Genomic DNA, 22,760 nt, shown 5'->3' on the forward strand with positions numbered 1-22,760 from the left:
GGAACTAACCCTGTATGGACCTGCAGGACGGGGCCTTGAGCATTTAGTGGTGCTTGGGGACGGTGATGCTGATGTAGTTTGACTGCTCTGGAGGAGGAATCCTTCATACAAAGGTTTGACCCTAGGGAGTGTTGATGTTACTCCAGCAGCATTTAGAGAGGGTGAAAGGTACTGAGATGACAGCCTGGAGGCTTTTCTAACATGCTTGTCCTCAGCATGTCCAGAAGTGCTGATGAAAGCACCACTCTGCACCATCAGGTCTCATACTGAAGTAAGCCACTTCTCAATTGTAACTTTGCAGTTCTTGAAGCCCAGCTCTGCCCTTCAGGAGAAGCCAGTGCCGCTGCTCTCCCATGACCCAGACTGGGAGATCAGGAGTGATGATTTCCATAGCCAAACACAACTGTACTGGTAGAAAGATGCTGGGAGAGGAACAACTATTGGGTCCTGTACGATCATAGGAGCTGTTTCCCAAATGGGATATGGGTAGGGCACAAAGGCTCCAAGAGTGGGTATCATCTCTTGTGCCCTCCTGCAGTTGAGATCTACATCTCTTAACAAAGATTTTTCCCTCCAGTGGTGTAGGGATTTCCCTGTTCAAATGCTGCCCTGTAAATGCAGCCTCAAAATACATCTTCTCTTGCCCGGAGGCACCGAAGGGGCCCCGGTCTGCTGGAGGAGCCCTCCAGTGGGAGATGGGGCTGTAGATGAGGCATCCCTCCACCTCTACTTCTCTACTGTTGGTGAGACTTTCCTGTCTGCTGTCCCCTCCCCAGCCCTGCAGCAGGGATGGAGCAAGTGGAAAGGCTGCAGGAGGGGTGTGAGGGTTTAGCTGTGTTGCTTTGCTAATGGGATGTGAGTGAGAAAGGGCATTGCTGCGTGGTCCCTGCATCTGGCAGGAGGGCTAATGCGAAGTGAGTGGGCTGGGAACGTATCTGTACCTGCTGCGTGGCTCCTCTCCCACCAGTGAATCTGTTGAATGAAATGCATCCAATTAGCAATGCAGGAGGATTGACGAAACGCAATTAGTCAGGTTCTGGCTGTGTCCCAGGGGCCAGTGAGTCACCCCACCTTTCCCTCCTCCCCACCCGGCAATCACCAGCGTTGTGCTTGCTCTCCATCACGGCTGCAGCTTGCTTCTGAGCAGGTTTAGCTGTGCGGAGACTTCAGGTGGAGAAGGGTGTCTGAGGAAGAAGGCCACCAGCCTGCTGCCTGGCAGGGCTTTGGGGACCTCAGCTCCAGCTCGTCCTTCAGGCTGGCTTGGCAGAGCTGTGACGGTGGGGAAGGCAGGAGTATATTTTACTGCCCAGTGTGGATGTGGGGAACTGCATAGACGAAAAGAGGTAACGGAAGGGTGAGCTGGGGACTGAAACCTGCAGCGACCAGCCAAGAGGGCTGTCACTAGCTGGGAAAGTAAAAGTAACTGGACCATCTGCCCCTTGTGGGAGTTTATCAAGAGCAGAGCTGTGACATGTGGCTTCAGTCGCACCTCTAAGGACAAGGAGGGGGGAAGAGGAGGGGGTGGAGAGTGAACCCATCTGTCTTCCTGCTGTCTGACAAGGCAGCTCACGAACACATGGGAAAAGTGCTGGCAAAAGGAGCTGAGGAAATTTGTGGCAGGCTGTTGATCTGAACAACTAGATAGAACAGTTTCTTTCCATCACCCTTTGGTTTTGGGGGTGACTTTCCCTCTGGTTATTTAGCTGGATTTCCCTTAGTTTCTCTCAAGCAAGAGAGACAACAGGCTGTGTACGGGAGGCAGGACTGCAGGGAAACACAGTGTTATCTCCGTGCCCTTCTCACCGCGCCTTTCAGACGGACCTCACAGCACTTCAGCTGCCAATCTCTGCATGAGTACCTGTGTCCTTTTCTACTTATGATGCCTTTTATTCAGGCTCTGCAATCAGTAACCGAGGCACTGAGACAGGGGGATCACATAATAAGTACAAAGAGCAGAACAGACAAAGAGGTAAAGCTGAACACAAACCAGAACATCAACAGACTCTCCAACTTAACAAAGCCAGCTCTGAAAAATAGGGAAAAAGGGGTAGGATGTTTGGAATAGGTCACACCAAGGTGCACAGAGACTGTATAGATACTGGCAGTCCTTACCTTACCCCTAGGTAGGGGGACACCTCTGAAGGCCTTTGAAGAGGTTTGTGTTCAAAGGAGAGAGGTTTTTATTCATCTTGCCCTGTGCTTTAGGGGTGGTTTAGGGAAGATGGCAAAAAGCTGTGTTCTTTGCTAGTTTCCTTTGTCTGTACCTCTCTTCCCAACCTCCCAGCACATCCACAGGTATCCACATCCTTGTCTTCCCAAGGTGCCTTTGCCACAGCTGTTATGGGTATATATGGAAAGGGGGGGACCCCACTGCCAGCATTTAGACACCTGGACTGGGAAATCCCTTGGGGACAGGCAGAGGAACATGACGGAATGGAAACCATGAGCCTTTGCAGGGTGGTGGGAAGGGGCAGGTGCCTCTGCTGGGACACCAGCTAAATGGGAAGTCTTGTCCCCGGTGTTGGGACTAGGTCTCTCTAGTGTGGCTTTCCCCCTCACATAAATGAGATCTAAAAGGACTTCAACCTGGGAAGATGCCTGTGTACTGTGCCTTGACTTCGGTGTGATGAGATCTGGAAGAGGTCTGCCCCACAAAGACCCTTTCCAGTGCTGCACCAGCTGGTGCTGACCACCCTTCTTGGTCAGCCCACAGTGCCCCTGTGGTTTTTAGCATGTGGCTTGGCCACTCTGGTTCAGACTGACTCACTTAAGACAGGAATGGACTAGTTCAACCATAAACACCTTTACTATAAGCAAGATAATATCTTCAATGTGCTGCTTTCTGAGAGCCCCAGCAATTCAGTCTGTTTTCACTTCCCTCATGCTTTCCTCATTGCTGATATTAAAGGAGGAAAAAAACCCACCCAACCATTACCACCTCCTTCCACAGGGAAGCGTGCCAGTCCTCCCCTGAACTTCCTTATGGGAGAAAGGTAACACAATAGCTTCCCTTGTCCCGAGAGCAAGTCTGGCTTGGCGCAGCACCCATCTTCCTCAACCTTCGCTCCTGAGCCCTTCAAGGAGAGTACCGACCACAGAGCAAAGCAGCTCCATGAAAACCAGCACAGATGAAAATTCCTCGCAGTTAAAATGGGGCAAAGTTTTTAAAGTCATAAAGCTTGAAAGACTCCATATGTGTCTATTTGGCTTTTCTGCCCAGGGAGACAAGATACCCCACAGTCGTGGTGTGGATGTGCTGCTGTGATGTGTGCAGGTTGACAGAGCCTGGAATGAAAATACAGAGAGACCCTGCTAGGAGGTTTGGTCAATGACTTAAAAAGCAACGTGCGGCATCTGGTGCTGCTGGTGTTGCACGCTGGCCTGCTTTGGTCGCCAGAGGTGAGTGAATGGCTGCGTGTTCTCTGCAGGGTGTAGACTGAGGTACTGGCTGTACTTAAGGACACCTGTGGGTGCAGCGTGTGTGCATTGGGTGCACCTGTAAGCGTGTGTGTGGCTTGGGAAGTCCTGTGCAGGTGACACAGTGTTGCTGTGTGGCTTTGGAAGGGTGAATTTCTGTTCTGGGTATGTTGTGGGTGGTTGGCAGCATGAAACCATAAGAGTGGTAAGAAATTCTTTTGTGCTGTTTGATGTTTTTAATTCGTCTTTATATTAAATTAATCTACAGTAACCGGTTCCTCCACGTCTGACAAAGTGTTGAACAATGCCTGCGTTGTCCCCTCGGAGCCCTGCGCAGGCTATCAGGGTAATCCCCCGTGTTTGGCTGATCTGTGCTGACTTTTCTCTAGTCTTTGTAATGAGCAAAGTTATTTCCTAATCTGCAACTGTTAAAGCCGCGTATACAAAACACAGACATTTAATTTTCCCTTTTTTAACTTTGTAAAGCATTTGTTATTTTGAGGAAGCTGCATAAGTGACTCTGCTTCCTCTGAGTTGCCTTTTCGCATCTTCTCACTCCACAGATCTCTGCACATTGTGTTTCTTAGTCATGTTTAAAACCCTCTGCCTGGGGTTCCCCAATGGCCATGCAGACTGCGAGGCACAAGAGCAGCGTGAGGAACTAGCAGTGTGAAAATCGGCTCATTGGCATGAAAAGCCACGAAGCTGGTGTTAGCAGCAGTAGTTTTGAGAATTGTTTGCAGTCCCTTGAAGCAGTGCAATTGTTATCTGCCTGGCTTTGCTTGAAATATTTAGGATTAGCATAGAAATTAGCAAGTTCTTGGAAATATCTTGGTTGCCAAATAATACAGTCCACTGGAGGCAGATGGGGCTGGACCAAAAGGCCAAGTGGCAGACCTAGGTGAGACTTCTGATCTCAAGATATCTCTCTGCTGTTTGCTTCTAGGATATGAGCACAGTCATCAAAGTTTGCAGGTGAGATTTCTTACCAAAAATAAATATATGACATTGTGTTTTGAATGAAGGAGCTCTATGTTGGCATGCTGCTTAGGAATCCTGGTCAGGCCAAGAGGTGCGGAATCACTGGGCAGCGCTGTTGATAGAGGTTTTACTCTTCCAGGGTAAATGTTCCCCCTTGAAATCCTCTTTTTGCCCTTTCTCTATTTCCTATCCATCCTCTCTGGGTACCCTGTGTCTTGTGTGACAGAGTCCTCCTGTGCAGGAGTGGAAAGAAGCAGCAGTATGCAGCATCTCATAGGCTAAGGGCAGTGTAGGAGCAGAGCCCTGCAATGAAAAAGGGAGGCACCCAGACTCTTGAAGGTGGAAGCTTGTAGTTCATTTGCTTCACCAAGAATTGTCTGAAGCTGCTGCTTCTCCATAAACTTATAGATCTGAAGGTGTTTTGCTGCGGTCACTTCAGAGTGCCCTAGTGAACAGCCACAGTCACAGGTAGTGAACGTGCGGAAAAGTCCTCCAGAAACTGAGTCTGCTGGGTGGATTCTGGTGCCATTTTTAGACATACGCTAGCCTCTGTCATGCTGTTGTTGTTGACAGAGCTGCTATTGCGACATGGCTCTTTTGCAGGGCGGATGGCTACTAAGAACTGGCGCTTGAAGTTCTCGCTGAGGGCAATGTAGAGGAAGGGGTTGAGGCAACTGTTGGCATAGCCCAAGCTAATGGCAAAGTTGTAAGCATAAAAGAAGGCCATGGATGGTGTGTCGATGCCGAGATGAACCAGCTGGAGGATGTAGAAGGGAGCCCAACAAATAAAAAAGGCAGAGCAGATGGCAACTGCCATGTGGGTGACTTTCTTGGTACGTACCCGGAGGCTCCTCTGGGGCAAAGGGACCACAGTGGTGGCCATGTGCTGGAGGATCTTAAAATAGACCACACAGATCACAATCAATGGCACAGCAAATGCCAGCATGAACTGATAGAGGGTGAACCAGTAGATATCAGTCTCTGGGTTGGGAAGCAAGAGAGCACAGCGGACAGTCCCATCCTCCAGAGGCATAAGACCTGCATACATCCACACGGGAATGATGGTCAGGAAGGAGAGGAGCCACACCAAGCAGATAACTAGAGCTGCAACACATGGGGTCCGGACATAGGTAGATTTTAGAGGGTAGACAGTCGCCAGGTAACGGTCCAGCGTCATCACTGTAAGGATGTTGGTGCTGGTGATCTGACTGTTGGTGTCCAGGGCAGTGATGATGGTGCATAGGGGAGCTCCAAAGTACCATGAGCCATTGCCTAGGAGCTGGTGGATGAGGAAGGGCATGCCCAAGAGGAAGAGGAGGTCCACAATGGAGAGGTTGAAGATGAAAATGTCAGGCACAGTCTGTTTGCATCTCAGTTTCTTCTTCTTGATGATAGTGTAGATGACAATGAGGTTCCCCACAATGCCCAGGAAACAGATGATGCTGAAGAGACTGGGCATGATCACGTTGGTGTATGGTGCTGGCTTCTCTGCTACTGCCAAAACAAACCAAAGCCATGAGTGCAACCCAGAGGCAACCTCTTTACATCTCTGTGCTTGCCCTGTCCTGCAGCTGGATCTCCCTCAAAGATGTAGCTTGGAACGATGTTTAAGACCCTCTGCTGTACTTGGAGAGGCTTAGCTAGGGATTTGATGCTTCCTCCCCTGCCACCCAATGCATGCAGTGCACCACCCACATCTGGCCATGCGTAGACATCTTTCCTCAGCTCTCCTGATGTACCTCTGTCCTGACCTGAACCTCCCCAGCTCTTTTGGGGGGACTAACAGCAGGCTGGTGTGCCTCTGCACTTGCCACTGTCTGACAGGGAGTTGATAGTAACTTTTCTTCCAGGGAGTGCTTGGGTGCCCAGCCATTTTGAGGGGAGTGGGTGGAGCAGCTGGTGCTTTCCACATCAGAGAGGTAAGCCTCTATGTGGGTCAGTGCTCAAGCTGTTGTGTCAGAAAGCTTCAGCCTGTCTGTTGGGTGGTTTATCTGTTGTACAGTATCAGACACAGAGTTCATTGACCGTGCAGGCAGGTAACTACTGCTCATCGAATTGTGAGATCTGTCACTGTGCCCTGGCTGTGTCCCACCTCTGTTGTCAGGGTTAGGCCCAGAGCATGCACTCCTTTCCATCTTCCTTCACTGCCCTTCTCCCTTTCTCTAGTTTCTTTTCTAGAAAGAAATCAAGGTGTGTGTCCAGTAAGGGATTTAGGAGTATGTTTAGAGCGGCCCTTCAACAGGGAATGCCCTAGTTGTACACGGAGGGAAAAAAAATGGCTTAAAGCTGTTGTCTCTGTGTTCTGGATGTAGGTGCATTTCAAAGGCAAAATTCTTGACTGGTAACACTTAGCTTATCAGCATTGATGCTTGGCTGTTACTGTTTGGGGTAGGAGGCCCAAACATAATCAAATTCACATTTGACTTGTCCCCAGCCCAAGTTTAAAATCGCATTTTGAAGCCATCAGTCCTCAATGCCAACCAACAGGGATTTCTGCTCTTGGCACAGAAGGTGGTGTCTAAGGCACTGGTGGTGCTGCTCTCTGTTCTTCAAGACTGCTGTGTGCAGTGTGTGGTGGAGGCTTAAATCACCTTCTCAGCTGAGGCAAATCTCATTTCATCTCATTACTACTCTCTTATGGGACCTGATTTTTTTTTTTTGTGAGGGAAGGCTTTGTGTGAGTTATTTGTGTGGCTGTTACAAAGACATGTATGACAACCCCTGAGCCTACACTGCATGTGTCTTTCATTGAATTGCAGATGATTCAATGTGGTGGTAATTGCAAATGCTTTCAGTCATTGTGCTGTTCCATTTCCTTAGCAGCCTGCGCCTGGAGGAGAAGTGGGGAGGTCTCCTCCAATAGAACTTAAGGAAATCTTGAAAATGAGATTAAGTGAAATAACAGATGCTCATAAGGTGTTGTCTCTGCCAAAGCAGTGTCTGTTTGCTGAGGTGGTAGTTGCTAACTTTGACCTCTAGAATTCTTGAGTACAAACTTCTCCAGATTTACTCTGGTGTGACAGAGAAGCTTGACTGAATTGGCAAGATAACTGGGGCTACACTGCTGGCCTGTGGCTGGAAAAGTAGGTGTGTGCCATATCAACTGTATCTAATATTTCAGTGCTTTTAGAGGTGGGACATGATGAGCTGCCACTGCCTCAGTCCTTCTGGCACTAGGAAACAGCCAGTTTAGGTATAAGCAAGGCCAAGGTCAGAATCCAGTAGAGCTGTTGCCACACCATTTTATCTGAAAGCCTCTATGCAGATGGCAGAAAGCAGCCAATGAGGCACAGGAGAACTGGCAGGGGCCTGAAGGTGAAATCCAAGCTTGGTTGATAAGACAAAAAATCCTGGTCTGGGCCAAACTGGTGGGGGTTTAAATGGTCCCTGTTCCTCCTGGCTGCTCGTTAATGCAAGGAAATGCCCCTTGTTACATGGCTTTTGGTAGATAACATACTGTCATCAGCACCCTATTGAGACCTGACACTTAATCTTCAGCATCCAGCCTATGCATCCCCTGAACATCCAAACAGATCTCACACCTCCTTAATGCTTGAAGATGGCAAACTAGAAATTGGAAGATGATTGTGGTCCTGCTGTTCTGCACGTATGAGTTCTGCTCTCCTCTCTTTTAGCCCCAAACTTTGTTACAGATGTGGTGGGAATGGACTGTATGAGTGAAACACAAAAGCCACTTGGTTAGCTGGAAATTGGGACAAAATGCCCTTTTTCTGCTGTAAAATCAATAGAGTGCTCATGGTGACCCTGTAACATTTGGAATGAGCTCAGCTGGCCTTAGAGCAAAATGTGCACATGCCCAAAGGCTCCGTGTGAAAGGTTGTCTGTATAGTGCTGTAGCATCTTTCCTGCTGTTGGTATTTGTACAAGCAGGGCTTTCAAGTGTTATTAGCTGGAAGCTAGTATGAAGCTATAGTCCATGTGTGTATTATGGGCTGGAGTCAGAAGTGCATGACCATCAAATACTCAAAAAGTTATCTCTTTTCTAAAGCATCTTTTATCTTGAGATATTGTTGAATCTGAATTTTCAGTGTGGCTTCTGTGCACATCGAAGTAGCTGTACTTTGTTTACTGAAACAGCTACTTCAGGCATTGATTTGTCCTTGCTTGTAGATCTGTGGCTGCCCTGTTACTCTTTTAAAAAGTCCCAAAGGGGGACTGCACTATGTGAACTGAATGAGGACTGGCCTAAATTTTTTTTTCTAAGGTGATTACTCTCCTCAGCTGTGCCTAGATACATAAGAAACTACATCTTTACTGCATTTCAGAAGGAAGGACCTAAGGTACACTTTCAGTTTATAAAGGACATGCTGGTGGAGAGGGAGTTAAAGACCACGTATAAAACACTTTCTGTTGAAGAGTTTCACCAGCTTGCACAGTTGAGAACTGGCCTGCCTGACCCCAACCCATTGATTTTTGGGAACAGTGGTAGCATGGAGAAAACAGGAGACTGATGAGGATCTCCGCTTCCCTCTCCAGCGATGTCTCATATTCTCTGTGTTTTGTTCCCCTCCCTGTCCAGCTGGGCTGGTTCATCTCTTCAGATTAAGACCAATGAGCTGCTGGAGTTATTACTCACAGCCAAAAGGTAGTGAGTCGCTTCAAGCCACCGGTGGTGTTTGGGCTTTGGGTGCCGTGCGGTGTCCCGGGAGGGGACTCTGGGGCGCGGGTCCCTCCGCAGCCCCCGGGCGGGGTTCGCCCCGTCCCGCCCCGCCGGGCCCGGAGCTGTCCGCCCTCGGGTGCTGAACGCGGCTCGTCCCGGCCGCAGCCCCGGGGGTGGGGTGCTGGGGCGGGGGGGGCTGTGCCCCTGTGCTCACCCTCACCCACTTCATGGGGTACCGACCGGCCCCCCAGCCCGGCTGAGGGCGAGCAGAGCCGGGCTCAGCGCTGCAGAGCGGTGTAACGGGCATGGGCAGGCGGAGTTGCCCCCACAGAGCTCTCCGCGGCCCCGCCGGGGAGGTGCACCCCCGCCCCGCACAGCCCCGCTCACCTGAGCCGTTCCGAGCCTCCGGCGCGGAGAAGTTGCGGGAGGAGTTAGCGGGGGCCATGGCAGCGAGTCCCGGTGCCAGGGACGGAGAAAGTTGGGCAAGTTCCCTCGGTGGATCCGCGGCGGCGATGGGGTGGGGAACCCCCCTTTTCCCGGCCGGGGTCCGGGCAGAGTGGGAGAGGCAGGAGCCCTCCCGCAGCCGGCGAGCAGAGGCTGCGGCTCGGCTGCGCTGCGCCCCACTCGCCCACTCCCGCCCCGCCGAGCCCGGAGCAGGTGCTGACATCAAAGAGCAGCTGACTCCGCCAGTCACGTCGTCTGAGAGCATCCCTCCGCCGCCGTCGGGTGGGAGGGAACGGCGGGGCTGGGGGAAGATGTCCCCCTCCGGCGGTGGGGGGGCCGCTCCCGGCCGGGGGCTGGGCAGTGCCGCGGTGGGGCTGTGCCGAGCGCCCCTTCGCATCACATGCCGCCCCCGAAGGGATGGCCAGGATCTGCACCCCCCCAATTACAACCAGTCTGCTCTCGCCAGCATCAGTAGGAAAGGAATAGCAGATTTTGCCTTTTAAGTAGCTCCGTCTCCTGCCTTCAGTGTGTATCTTTCTCTCTTGTAGAGACACATCCCTAAGTCACAGGCACGTCCCCACTACTGGGGCTGGGGAATGTCAAGGCACCAAATTACCCACTGAAAACTCTGTTACTTTGACCCTCTGACCCCTCTAACTCTAATTCAACCTGAGACACTTCACTTGTAATTAATTCTCTGCTGTTTCACTTCTTGCCACAGCTCATTTTCTTCCTAGCTCCAGAAATCAGCTCTATTGCTAGTTCAGATTTTATTTGTGTTCTATTTTTTTTGACCTTAAAAACACTAGGCAGGAACCTCTTTGGGTTTTGAGAAAGTGCTTTGCTCTTTTTCTGTGCCTTGCCAGAGCAGTAGCCTGCTCTTTTCTGTGTCATTGAGCTGATGATTTTGTTGTGCTTCCTGCCCACTGTTTATACATGAGTTGAGTTTCTCCATTATGGTTTGATAAATCACATGTTACCAGTGCAAAAGGATCGTTCTGTGCCTCTGAGCATTTCCTGCCCTGAAAAAGCATGATATCATGGCAGAAGTCTGCAAGAAAACCAGCAGCAACAGACAGCTTTTTCCTCTGGGGTTGAGTGCAGTGTAGGGGATTGGATTTGCTTTATAAAGACTACATCTGTCTGTCTGGAAATCTCCCTTGCTTCTGTCTCTTCCTCTGTAGTTGTAAAGGCTGGCATCAGCTGTAGGGGGCATTTTTGGAGCTTCATAAGGCTGTATCGATCAGGACCAGAAGTAATCTGTACCATTAAAAATGAGGCCAATCACACGTACCACCAACAATCCCAGCATGGGCTGTAAATCAGATTTGGCAGCAGCATTTTCAGTATGGGCCTTTTACTAGGTAAGCCAAAGGAGTTCATCATTATTAGGTTGTCCTCTAGTGGACCAGCAGCAGACAGAAATCCGGAGCGCACTTCACCCAGGCATTGTAGCTCTTAGGAACTGGAGGCAGGCTGGGGCCAATTTGTCTGTTACGCTATGAGGTTTTTTTGCTGAGTCTCTGGAGTTGCCTCAGTCAGTGATTTGCCTAAGAGATTTTTTTCTCCCTGGCAGATATCCATGGTATATAAGACAGTTTTGAACCTGCACAGCTTGTGACAGAAGTGATGTTTCTCGGTCACTTAATATTTTCTTAAAAGACCCTTTTTTTCTCATATCTTGGGCAAATCTTAGTGCTCATCTATATGGGATTACTACTGCAAAACAAGCTATGGTTTGTGAGCAGGGATGGTGGAGCTAAAGCAGGAAAGCTATTGTGAACAGGGTGCTGTGCTCTGCAGTGAGGGCCTTAGTGTCATTTTGCTTATTCCAGTCTTGAAGTACAGACTATGTGTGTTTGCATGGGAAACTGGTGGGTAGTTGCTATTCCAAACATGTTCCCTGCATAGACAAGCACCTACTCACCTTCCCTGGAGAGGAACTAGCTAACTCATAGCTTTCAAAGAAAGAACCTGACATTCAAATTTAGCAGTTTCCAAAGCACAGTATTATTTTAAATTTGCAGTCTCAAACGTTGCTGTTCACTTAGAAACCGCCTTGCATTTGAGGAAGCTGTAATTCCTTCTTCTCAGCTGTAGGGGCATGATAAACCACAGCTGCTCCATCCCTGATGCGCACATGTCACAGCTGCAATGACAAAGCCGTGCTCAGCACTTGAGATTCACTTCACCAGCATGGCTGTGGGATTGTGGTATTATTGGGGTTTTATATTCATACTTTGACAAGGTCTGGTTTTCCCTTTTTGCTATATCAGTCTACGGAAGTTCTTGCCATAAAGAGGGGCTGGTCTCTATAAAACCAGCCCCACCAAGTTGAAGGGATAGAGGGAAGGAGAGGAATAACAACCACAGCAATTGGTGATGCACAGCCTGTCTGCGCACAGAGCTCGCCGTCGTCTGTGCGTACAGCTCGCCATCACCAGAAGGAGCAGGCACAGTAATCAGCTCATTATCTGGCTGAACACTTGAAGACAGCAGTTCTCTGAAGGACTAGTTTTGTGAGTGCTCATCTACTGGAAACTGCAGCAGGGATGAGCTCCCAAAGGACCTTGGGATATAGCCAGGTTCTACTAACCACTCCGTGTAATTACACGGAGGATTGAGGCACTAACCCCTTGAAAACGCATCTTAAAAGAGAGAGATAGTAATTAACATTTAAGCAGGGAACTGCCATCTCGACAGCCTAATGATGTAGATAAAGTTGTGGAAATAGAGTTCAGCCCTTGAACATAAAATTAAAAAAAAATTACATCTTCCTACAAACTTGGCATCACCACTATCCTTGGACCATCCTGTCTGCAACATCACTGTTATGAAGAAAGATAGTAATCTTCCAAAGCTGCTGCTAGGCAAATTCTGCGACTAGGGAATGACTCTGGCTGGTCTGACAGTGGTTTAACCCTGAAAGGCTCTTGCATTTCAGTAATGAGTTATGTTTCCTGCATCTGTCCCAGCTGGAGATCCTGTCTTACGCAACACGAGTAGAACCACAGCATCCCGTGGGGCAGAACGCAGTGCCAGCTTCTGTTACTGTGCTACCGAAACCATTTCCCCAGCTCGTTTCACCAAATAATTTCTCATTAAATGGAGACTTTCTCATTTGCTAAATATTTGTTTAGTGTCTAGCTACTACTCTGATTTGCACTCTGGAGAGAGGAGCCTTCACTAAAAGCCAAGTTGCAAATCCTCCCTTCTACCTCCCTGGTTTCCTTATTCACAACTCCAGACTTACAGAACAGACCTTCTGTATTTTTATTGCTTAGCTCTTTGTCCTTGTTTATATTGATTAAATCGCCTAATGGGTGAAGTTTTGCCCTTGCAGTGGCCTTAGGGGTAGGGATGATTTCATTCAGGATGTGTTAGACACTGACCCTCCGTACTGGCTGATTACTTGAATATTGTCGTCTCTATCCGATAGCTGCACATCAGTCTCACCTCTTTTCAGGCAAGATTGGTAAAGTAGCTTCCAACTACTGATCTGTTCTGCCTCCCTTGATCCTGGAAAGCGAGTCTTTACTATCACTCCTTGTCTACAGGGAACGAAAATGTCATGTGGCAAAGTTAAATAATTTCCCTAAAGCCACAAGCTGAACTTGAGGTCAAAAATCGACAGTAATTCTCTCTGCCACAGCGCTGGCTGAGGCAGCATCTTATCCATCTTCCTGCAATGATGATCCCAGCACAACTGTTTGTATCCCCACAGAGGGGTGTGTGCTGAATGTAAACCCAAAGGTTTGAAGGAGTAGCTTTGTCAAGGAAACTTGATGGTGACTCAGGCATTGCTGTCATCGATCTAGATGCGTGCTGCATATATGGTCTGGCTGTTTGGAAAGAAGCTGCTGTCATGTCTTGATGCCTGATTCAGACCGTGCTACTGTGTGACCCGGTACTGCCCTGAGCTGGTATGAATGAACACGGAGCCGTGGTCTGAGACTGAGCTATGAGCAAAGCCCTGATTTTCCAGCTCCTAGACTCTGCTTTCTCTTACACGTGTGTGTCTCTAATGAACACAGCAGAGTGAATTCCCTTTCTCAGCTGCTCGATAAACTCACACATGGCTTTACAGGGCTACTTAGCTAAACGACCATCTAAACCTGCTCATTATCTATGCTGGATTTCCAATTAATTAGCACAGAGTGGGCATTTATCTGAAACCAGATGACCAACTCCTCTCTCCGTGCAGGCTTCTTGCCCTTGAAATGACAGGTCTGAGCTGCCTGGTCAGTCCTGGCTCATTCTAGTCCAACGTTGCTAATTTGAGGTTTTAGCCTTCAGCCTCTGCCCATCCCAGTTGCTCGCAGTGAGCCAAAGGCCAGGGCAGCAGCTTTCTGTGGTTTTGTTTTCATTGCTAAAGGTTAGAGGATCCCAGAGACAAAAGCACAGCCAAAAATAACAAGAAGGGGCCAGGCAGGGCTTGCCCTGTGACGGGGAAGCCGAGAGGCTGGAGGGCTCCGTGGCTGTCCGCGGCCGATGTGCTGAGGTCAGGGATGTGGATGTGCACTCGGTGAAACGGGCAGATCCCATCACCAGAGATGAGAAGCTGCCAGCAGCTCTGGCATCTGACAAAAACAGGCAGGAGTCCCCCGGGAGGCAAATCCTGCCGCGGGGTACAGTGTTAGTCACCGTGCTTCCCTCTTACAAGAGCAGGCATTAGCTGAGGAGGAGGCAGCTGTAACCTGAATTCCTCCTGAGTCTGAACAGGGGGGAAAAAAGTTTTGGCTCAGATCTGTAGCTTGCGGACAACTGCACAGGGCTCAAGAGGAGACAGAGCAGAAGGATTGATGCAGGGGGGGTTTGATGACCAAGAATAGACATCTGCCTAACCCACAATGAGTGTTCTGGCACCCTTTTCAGTGAGAATGGTGGTGTTGAACTTTGAAATGGAAATTACAGATCTGAGATGAAGCAAAACTAGAAATCTTGAGAGGTTCAATTCAGGGAGATGAGATAAACTCCAGTCGGTGCTTGGAAAGAGCTGTCACATGAAATTGCAAATCCAAGTGTGAGGATTCATGACAGAGCTAATAAAAAAAAAAAGAGATGGTGTTTTATAACCAGAGACTACAATCCTGCTGCCTGATTCTGAGCAGGAGCAGGAGGGAGGAAAGCAGTAATAGCTGATTTTTGAACTGTGGTGCACTGAATCTACCTAAAGTCCAGTAAAGCGTCTGATACTGCATCTCCCAGGAAATTCTTAGGTTGGAGAAGACAGGGAGAAGCACAAAACCTGTAAAATTAATAAGGAATTAAATCACAAGTGAGACTGAAATCCTGTGTTGAGAAAGGAGCCTGTTAGTGGTGATAGCACGGATGGGAAACCCTCCTGATGTGGACCTGCAGGCCCCAGGAAAAGCTCTGCTCACTTCGGCAGTCGGATCTCTGGAGCAGCCAGATGTTTCTTTCCTCTCTGCTTCCCCCCTGGCAAATCAGCCATGTGTGCCCTGTGCTGCTGCTGGCACGGGGACATCTGCTGGGGTTGGAGGCAGTGGCTGAGGGCACTGGAAGAGGTGGGAACCTTTTAAAATGATAATGAAAAACTAAAATGATGCTCACTTATGAAAACAATAATTGCTAAACCACTTAGCCCCTTGGGCTGGTAAATACTAAGAGCAGAGACAGACGTTTCAGCAACAGCAATCAGCATTTGTTATTAGCTGGGAGTTCATTAGTTGGAAAGACGGGAGAGAAGCAAGACATGGGTTTGGTGTGAGCTCCCTGTTTAACATGGCTCAAAAAAAGGCAAATGCAATTCTCGGAGGGAACAGGTGAGATGTTTCCCTGGCAGGAGCTGCTTTTGTTGTGTAAGATGGGGATGAGGTTTCCTCTGCAAACCTGTGTGGATTTTTGGTCTTTCGTGTCCAGGTCCCCACAGAAAGTCAAGCTGCAGAAAGACTTAAGTGGGTCAGGGCAGAGTCAGGGTGCGGGGAGGTGACTGGGGTGGTGTTGGGGATGGGCAGACCCGGTGCCACGTCCAGTTCTGCAGGTCAAGCTCACAAAACAGGATGTTTTCTGAGATGGTGCTTTCCTTCAGACTCAATGCAGGTTTCAGGAGAAGGGTTAAACAAGCCAGAAGTTGGCCGTCTTGCTGGTTGCCTTAAAATATTCGGAGAGAGTTCATCTGGATAAAAATTGGCCCCGAATGTTATTTTTGATTGACTCTCTTCCTGGAGGGTTTTGCAGCAGTAGAGGATGCAGATACATCAGTGCGATGCTTTCTAAATGTCCCACTTTGCCACTGGGCCTCTTTCTCTCTTCTCTCCCTGATTTTTCCTGCTGTGTGAGAAGGGCTGCTGGTCTAGAAGGCAATGGAGATATTTCTCCTGCCTCCTGCCCTGGGTTATTCCTCTAGGCAAAGGCCCCTTTCCACATCTTGAGCCACTGTAGCACTGCGGTTAAGTGCACTCAGATCCTCCTTCTGCCGGCACCATGCCATGGTAGCCTTGCTTGAGCCTAGGGGTTTTTTTTCCCCCTGTATGCTTTATTTTCCAGACTGAGGTGACACTCAGTGCCCTTGTAAAGCAAATTGAAATGTGTTGTGCAAAGTTTTGTATAAAAGCGTGTGCATGTGTACAAATGTGGGCTGCTGATGTTGCAGCTGGTGTTGTCAGCAGACCCAAGAAACCAGACCTATCTCTAGGTCCAGATTTCTTTCCTGTTAGAAAAACGTAGCTAATTAAAGCCTTCTCCTGAAAGGAATTTCTCAGCCACGCTAGAGGGGTAACAAAGCAAAAGCTGTGTCCTTAATCCTGCCCTTTCATCTCCTGGAAATTCCTTCCTCTCCTGTCTCTTTCTCTGTGTCCTGATTGTTAAAAGAAATGAAAAATAATTTCCACTTGGAAAAAAACCAAGACAACAGAACTCCAGCCCAGCTGATCACGGCAGAAGCCAAGGAGACAGGAGCTGAAAGGAGGGAGCCGTTAATGAAGCATCAGTGGCTGAGCCAGGGGCAGGAGCTGGAGCCCATCCAGATGGCACCGCTAATTCCCTGCATCCACTTCACACGCGTGTCCTCTCAGGGAAGAGCCCGGCCGAGCGGCTGCCCTCCTTGGTGCTGGTCAGCCACAGCCTTGTCTGCAGCCCTGAGAGGGAATTTGCCAGGATTACTCCAGGCCTCCATCTAAATTCCCTCCATGGATGGGGAGTGACACCCTCCCCGCTGACCGTTGAGGGGAAATGGAGCCCCAGACTTTGGTTTTTGGTGTTGCATTCCTGCAGGGATGCATCAGTGCTCCGGGTGCTGCTTTTCCTCCATGCTGGCAGGGAAGGGCTGGGAGGAAGGAGCGGAGGGTGCAGGGAGCAATGGGAATGGAGGGAGCAATGGGAACGGGGAGCAGGGCTGGTAGCTTGGGCAGCCAGGGTGCATCAGCATGGCCCCGATGGCAGAGCGTGCTGTGGCCAAGGCGGCAGTGCCCTGTCTGCAGCCCGAGCGCCCGCAGCTCCCCCTCATCCCCACTCAACCCGGATATTCGTGTTTCCTGGCCTGACAGATAAGGCGGCCTCGCCGTTAATCAGGAGGCCTGGAGAATGGGATCAACGCGAGGCAGGCGTGCGGCAGAGTTAATCGCCTTTACTCCCTGATGATGGATGGAGTTCATTGCAGGCATTAATCGAGTCTGCATGTGTGCACTGGGCAAAATGGATTAGACACTGTGCTTTTGGCAGAGGCGCGTCCCGAATCCCTGGGCAATCCTGGAGGATGCCCGATGCGGTGGCGGTGCCAGACGGGGCTGCAGTGCGGTGGTGTGGTGTGGGTGACAGAGGGATTACGGCTGCCAGATCCTGGGGAGAGCTTAGGTGTGCCCCCAGTTCTGCTCTGCAGGTGCTGGCTGTGCCTCTGTCTGGGGACAGAGCTGGGAGGTGGGTCCTATCTGTGGCCAGACTGTGCTCATCTGTGGAACCACTTTCCCAAATGACCTGTAGAAGCTGCTGGGATGGTTCCAGTTGCAACCAAACATCTCCAGTTCTGCAGCCTCCAGATCTGCCTGTTACCCAGAGGAGACGCAACTGCCTGCGTGGTGAGGCTCAGATGGGAACAGAGCTGCAGCATCAGGCAGCAGAAACCACTTGCAGGTGCCTGGAGACTCTGGGAAAGGGCTGTTCTGGATGAACAGGAATAGGACCTGCCATCAGATCCCAGCCCTGGTCACAGCTCTGCACAATCCTGTATAAAAGGCTCTTTTCTTCTGGTGTGAGATCGGGGCAGGGCAGAGATGAGGGAGCTCGTGCCCCAGCTCCGATCCGGGCTGCAGGCGAGTTTGGACATTGTGGACTTGAGGAGCTGTGTCTTGGAGGCAACACAAGACTGTCACAGGCAGCATGAGGAAAATGCTCTTCCTCTGCTTCAGACTGGTGTTGGAGGCACCAGCCAGTGAAAATAACCCCAAGAGCTTGTCCTCCAAAGGGAGAAGCTCAGCCCGAGGAAGCAGAGGGAAATGCGCGATTCATGGACTGTGCTGCAGCACGAGCGTCACACCACAGGGAGCGGGGTACGGATTGACATCTTGGCCACCCCGCAGCACCTGCTTCTCCCTTAGAAACGAGCAGCTCGGGGTATTCCCGGTGGGGAGACCGAGCCCCGATCTCTATTGAAGCGATGCCGGTGGCCTGCACGCTCCCTGCCGCGCGGCAGCTGGGGGTTGTGATACTCACTGACAGCCAACGAGTTGCGGTTTTCCAATGATTAATGATACCTCCCTCCTGACGGGAGCCATTCAGCCTCCACGGTGCTGGATGATAACAGAGTCAGGGTGGAAATCGGGTATTTCCAGTGAATAACATTCAGCACAGGGAGCGTGGTGCTGGGGTTGCAAGTCGGTCTATTCCCCCTGGGTTGATCCTGGAAGGGGGACCTAGGTGATAAATGTCTCTGACCTTCATTTCCAGGATCGGTGCAAGTGGATGGGCAGAACCCAAGGGGTTTGTTAACAGTCATTTTCTTTTTCCCCTTCTGCCTTAAGTGCAAAGCCCAACTGACATCAAAGCAACAGAAAGTCTAATCCTGTTTTGAATCAGTGCAAGTACACGCAGTGAATGTTAAACAGGGAATCCGGCAGCAAAAAAAAAAGGAGGATTATCTTTAATTTCCTGAGAGAAGGACTGAGCAAGGGAGACGGAGAGAAAAGAAAGGCACAGGACCAGAAAAGAAGTCACTGTCAGCACAGGGAGGCTCGTGGAGGAGAGGAAAGCAGGCGGACAGGGAGGATAGTGAGAGTGGCAGCACACGTGTGCCTGGAGAGGTGAGTCCGGTGGGAGCCGAGCATCGGCAGGTGGGAAGGCTGCTCCTGCTCGGAGCCCCGTGCCAGCGCCTGCCCAAATTCCCACGTGGGTGCAGGGGGAAGGGATGGTGCGTAGGGTTTGCCATGCCAAGGCAGAGGCTGGTGAAGGCTTTTACTCCCAGCTCTCACATGTGTTCAAGCTGCGGCTGTGGAGTTGCTTTTTGAGGGAGCTCGGAGCTGGACTCCAGCGGAGTAATGTAATCGAGGGCTGGTTACCTCAGGTTGCACGTGTGTGTGGAATTTCTTTGCTGCAAAACACTGTAGTTGAGCAGAGCTTCCTAAATGGCCTCCAAAGCCCTGTTACCTGCTGGAGAGCTGACTCTAGTATGGTTTATGTGGCTGTCTGCCACCAGCGGGTACCACCAGCTCTGCAAAGGGCAGTCACTGCTGCTCTTCATACCATGGCTGATGTTCAGCTTCGTGGGGCACGTGCACGTGGACCTGTGTCCAGGTTTGGGCCTGAGGCTGGGATGTGTCCTGGCATTGAAGCCCTGCCTTTGGCAGTGGCCAGCCTGAGGCTGCAAGTAGTGGCTGTACTGCATGTGGTGTGGGGCCGGAGGTGTCTGAGGCCAAACCAGCCCCAAAACCCCTCTGCCAGCATCTGGTCCCTGGGAGCACAGCATCCTCCTCTTCCTCCTCTGCAGTGCATCACCTCTGGATGAAACCCGCTGTTTTTTCCTCCTTGGGCTTCTTCCAGCAGCAGCTATTGCCAGGAGGGTTTATAAAAGGTGATGGAGTAAATACATATGTAAGTACCTTGCGTGTCTGGATCCCCCATCCTTCTCTAGCTTCGCCCTTGACATTGTGGCCAGTGAGGAGGAGTGCTGAGCCAGGTAGGAAATGCCTGTCGCGGACATCATGCGGGAGGAGACAGACGCCTGTGCAGGGAAGGGTCCCTGGGGATGGGATGTGACTGCTGAGCACTAGGAATGAGTGTAAGACTTGTTGGGCTGCTTATGGACAGTACCAAAGCCCAGCAGTGGGGCAGCCGTCACCTTTTGGTGCTCGGTGAGGCCAGGCACTGCGGGGATGAACGTCAGGAGCTGCAGGAAGGGCTCCTGGGGCTGGCTTTAAATCTGGGCAATAACCTACTCTGACCATGAACTAGGAGTGTCCGGGCAGCGGTGTCTGCACAAACGCCCAGGGAAAGCAATCCCGTCTGCCTGGGGGAAGGCATGGCTGCCTTCACGGCTGCCTCTGCTCCCGTGTCAGCCTGAGCCTCCCCCTGCCCGGCTGCGAGAGGCAGCTTTAGGGTTGCAGCAGCAAGGCTTCGGGTCGAGCTGGGCCCGTCCCCTGCGGTTTTAAACAGGAGGAGCTTAAGCCGTAGCTGAGAGGGCAGAAGTATGTTTCCATCCAGCTGGTTCATAACATACTTAAAATGTTTTGGATGTCTGATGCGGGCCTTTGCAGCCCTCCTACCCGTTCCTGCTGGGCGTGGATGAGCTTGCCACAACTTTCCAAGTTTGGCTTTCAGGGGGGAGAGTTGGGAGTGGGCGTTTTGCACTCTCGGATCTTGGAGCTGCGTCTGTCACAGCCTCACCTGGAGCCAGCGCTGGCAGCAGAGCTGCCGTGGTTGCTGCTGCAAGCATCGCTGCTGCCAGTGGGGCTGCTCCCCTCTCTGGTAGCAAATACATCACTTCGATTTGAGGATGGGGTAAAAAAAACCAGTCTCAGAGTAGAGAGGAGGGGCTTGAACAGCTGCTGGGTCTGCGAGATGAGCCGGGATGAGCTGCGGCCATCAATCAGCTGTACAGACATGGGCTGGGGAGAGCTGGCAAAGCGCTGAGCACTGGCATTTGGAGTCAAAACCACAGCGACTGGAGGAGCAGCTCATTGCTCCTCCCCCCCAGCCCCTAACCCAAAAAAGCTGCTTTGAAATGTTGCGTTGAATTTAAAAAACTCCTTCGCAATACTTTGTAAGGGGCCTCTAGATGGCAACATCGACCTGGAGAGCTGCAAGCAGGAGCAGGGGCCCGGCCCGACCCGAGCAGCCCAGCCTGGGTGGGACTCCCAGGCTCCGCACCCAAACTGGGGAACACGGATCGGTGCTGCCTTGGGCACCTTTCTGCTGGGGCTGAGGACAGGACAAGGGTGCCTGCGCCCCAAAACCTCCCCACTCACTGCAAACATCTCACCCTGGTGCAGAGAAGTAGCAAAATGTTAAAGGGTTTTTTCTGCAGTGGAAAATCAATGGATGCTCTTGGTACCCGCTCCGCGGACACAGGGGGGTACATGTCATGGTGGGTCTGTCGGCTCTGCAAGGCGGACATGGCTGGAGCTGCTGGCAGGTCTTTGTGCTGGGATCACCCACCAGCTGATCAACCTCTGAGAGTCAATGGAAAGCTGCGAGACAGGCGGTAGGAAACTGCTAGGCGGTAGGGGCTGCTGCCTGCTCATCCCCGCTCTGCTGCCTGCGGGCAGGGCCATAAAGCGAAGGCGTCGGGCTTAGGTGCGGAGTGGGGAGTGCCGATATGTGGTTTAACGTTCAGAGGCTGCACTAGAAATTGTGGATTTCTAGTCAACCCTCCAGTGGCACCCTCCATGCAAAAGGCTTGTGTGACACCAGAGATTAAAGCTTAAATTACCCGCGTGAGTGTAACTGGAGTGGCATAACCTTTGGGTGGGAATATCAGTGCAGCATGCCCTTACTGCAGTGTAAGGGGATGCTGCTGGAAGGCATCGGGATGGAGAAGTCCTACCCCTGCCTGAAAGAGGATGCACATTTTGTACAAAGCAGGGCCTGGGCTCCTCTTTTGCAAAGGCGGTTTAGTCTGTGCTCAGGGAGCTGCAAAGCTTAATTAAGATCCTTAAAAGGACAAAAGGTGCTACATAAATTCAGGGGATTATTACAAATGTCACTGAGCTTTACAAGCTCTGGCAAAACTCACAGGAGGAATAACAAGACCTTTCACTTCACAGCCCTTCCTAGCAGGGCTACTTACAGCTTCATGCTTCAACACAGCAGCCTTAAAATGTTGACATTTATAATTACATGTGCATAATAATCTCTTTATTCCTGAACTGAAAAGACAGGGTGTGCCTTGAAAAGTCAGTTCTCCTCCTCCTCGACGAGGATCCCCCTTATTGGGGTTGATCACGAAACCATCATTTGGTGAAATGTCTTGGGGCCTGGTTTGAAGAGGTACCGGATCTTTGCAACTCCCGCAGGGAGCTGTGGGCTGGGCACTTAGTGAATAAAATCAAAGCCTCTGTGTGTTTTTAATCTGATTAGCTGATGATAATCCAATGGTATCATGCAGCAAAAGCTGTCCAGCTTTATTAGGCAACTTCTTGTTTTAAGAGAATTGTGCTCGGGGGAGCACTCTGCTCTGATGTTTCTGTTGAGGACTGGCAGAAATGGGTGATTTTTGGTGGTTTTAGTGCTTTGTGAAAGTAGGATTAATTTGGGGCTTGGACAGCTCGGGAGCGGTGGAATTCTGGTGCCATGAGCAGCTTTGTCCAGGCCCTCCGCCAGGGTGCTTGGTGGTGGAGGGGGCAAAGGGCTGAGTGGGTCGGACTGGGGCTGAAGGTGGGGGATTGTCCCCTGGGGCTGGTCCCGGACCCCCGGGTCGGTCCCGGGTCGAGAATGCGGGATCGGCCCCCCGGGCTGCTCCCGGACTCCCGGATCGGTCCCGGGTCGAGGATGCGGGATCGCCCTCCGGGGCTGGTCCCGGACCCCCGCGTCGGTCCCGCCCCCCGGAGCCGGTCCCGGCCCGTGTTGGCTCTCCAGCCGGGCCCCGTTCGAAGCGAGCCGCTCGCCCGGGAGCCCCGGGGCATCCTCCGGTGCGGGGTGGGCGCGGTGCCGGTGCGGCGCGCTGCCGCGGCCCTGCCCCTGCCCAAATCTGCCGGCGCATCACGGTGAGTGACAGCAGCCCCGGCCCTGCCCAGCTCTCACAACCCGCCGGGCTTTTCCAATCAGGCCGGGCCGGGGAGGGATTTCCTGCCGGGACGGGGCCGGCCCGAGCGGGACTTTACTGAGCACCGCGCCGCCCTGAGCCGGG

At 51.3% G+C, this 22,760-nt stretch overlaps 1 protein-coding gene across 1 annotated transcript; it reads right to left on the bottom strand.

The window, feature by feature from the left end:
- Positions 1-4,843: 4,843 nt before the first annotated feature.
- Positions 4,844-9,464, bottom strand: MCHR1 (melanin concentrating hormone receptor 1). Its single transcript, XM_068413519.1, has 2 exons — positions 9,407-9,464; positions 4,844-5,892 (listed from the first exon to the last, which is right to left on the bottom strand). Exons 1-2 carry the CDS (start codon positions 9,462-9,464, stop codon positions 4,844-4,846), a joined length of 1,107 nt encoding a protein of 368 aa, XP_068269620.1.
- Between the last annotated feature and the right edge of the window lie 13,296 nt (positions 9,465-22,760).

This window comes from Nyctibius grandis, chromosome 15, assembly GCF_013368605.1.
Source record: "Nyctibius grandis isolate bNycGra1 chromosome 15, bNycGra1.pri, whole genome shotgun sequence".
In the NCBI taxonomy this organism is placed as follows: domain Eukaryota; kingdom Metazoa; phylum Chordata; class Aves; order Nyctibiiformes; family Nyctibiidae; genus Nyctibius; species Nyctibius grandis.

Excerpts from the sequence above, each read along its gene's own strand:
- MCHR1 (XM_068413519.1), bottom strand. The coding sequence starts at position 9,464 with ATGGCCCCCGCTAACTCCTCCCGCAACTTCTCCGCGCCGGAGGCTCGG. Across the intron at positions 5,893-9,406 it reads GGAGGCTCGGAACGGCTCAG|TAGCAGAGAAGCCAGCACCA; the intron begins GTGAGCGGGGCT and ends TTGTTTTGGCAG.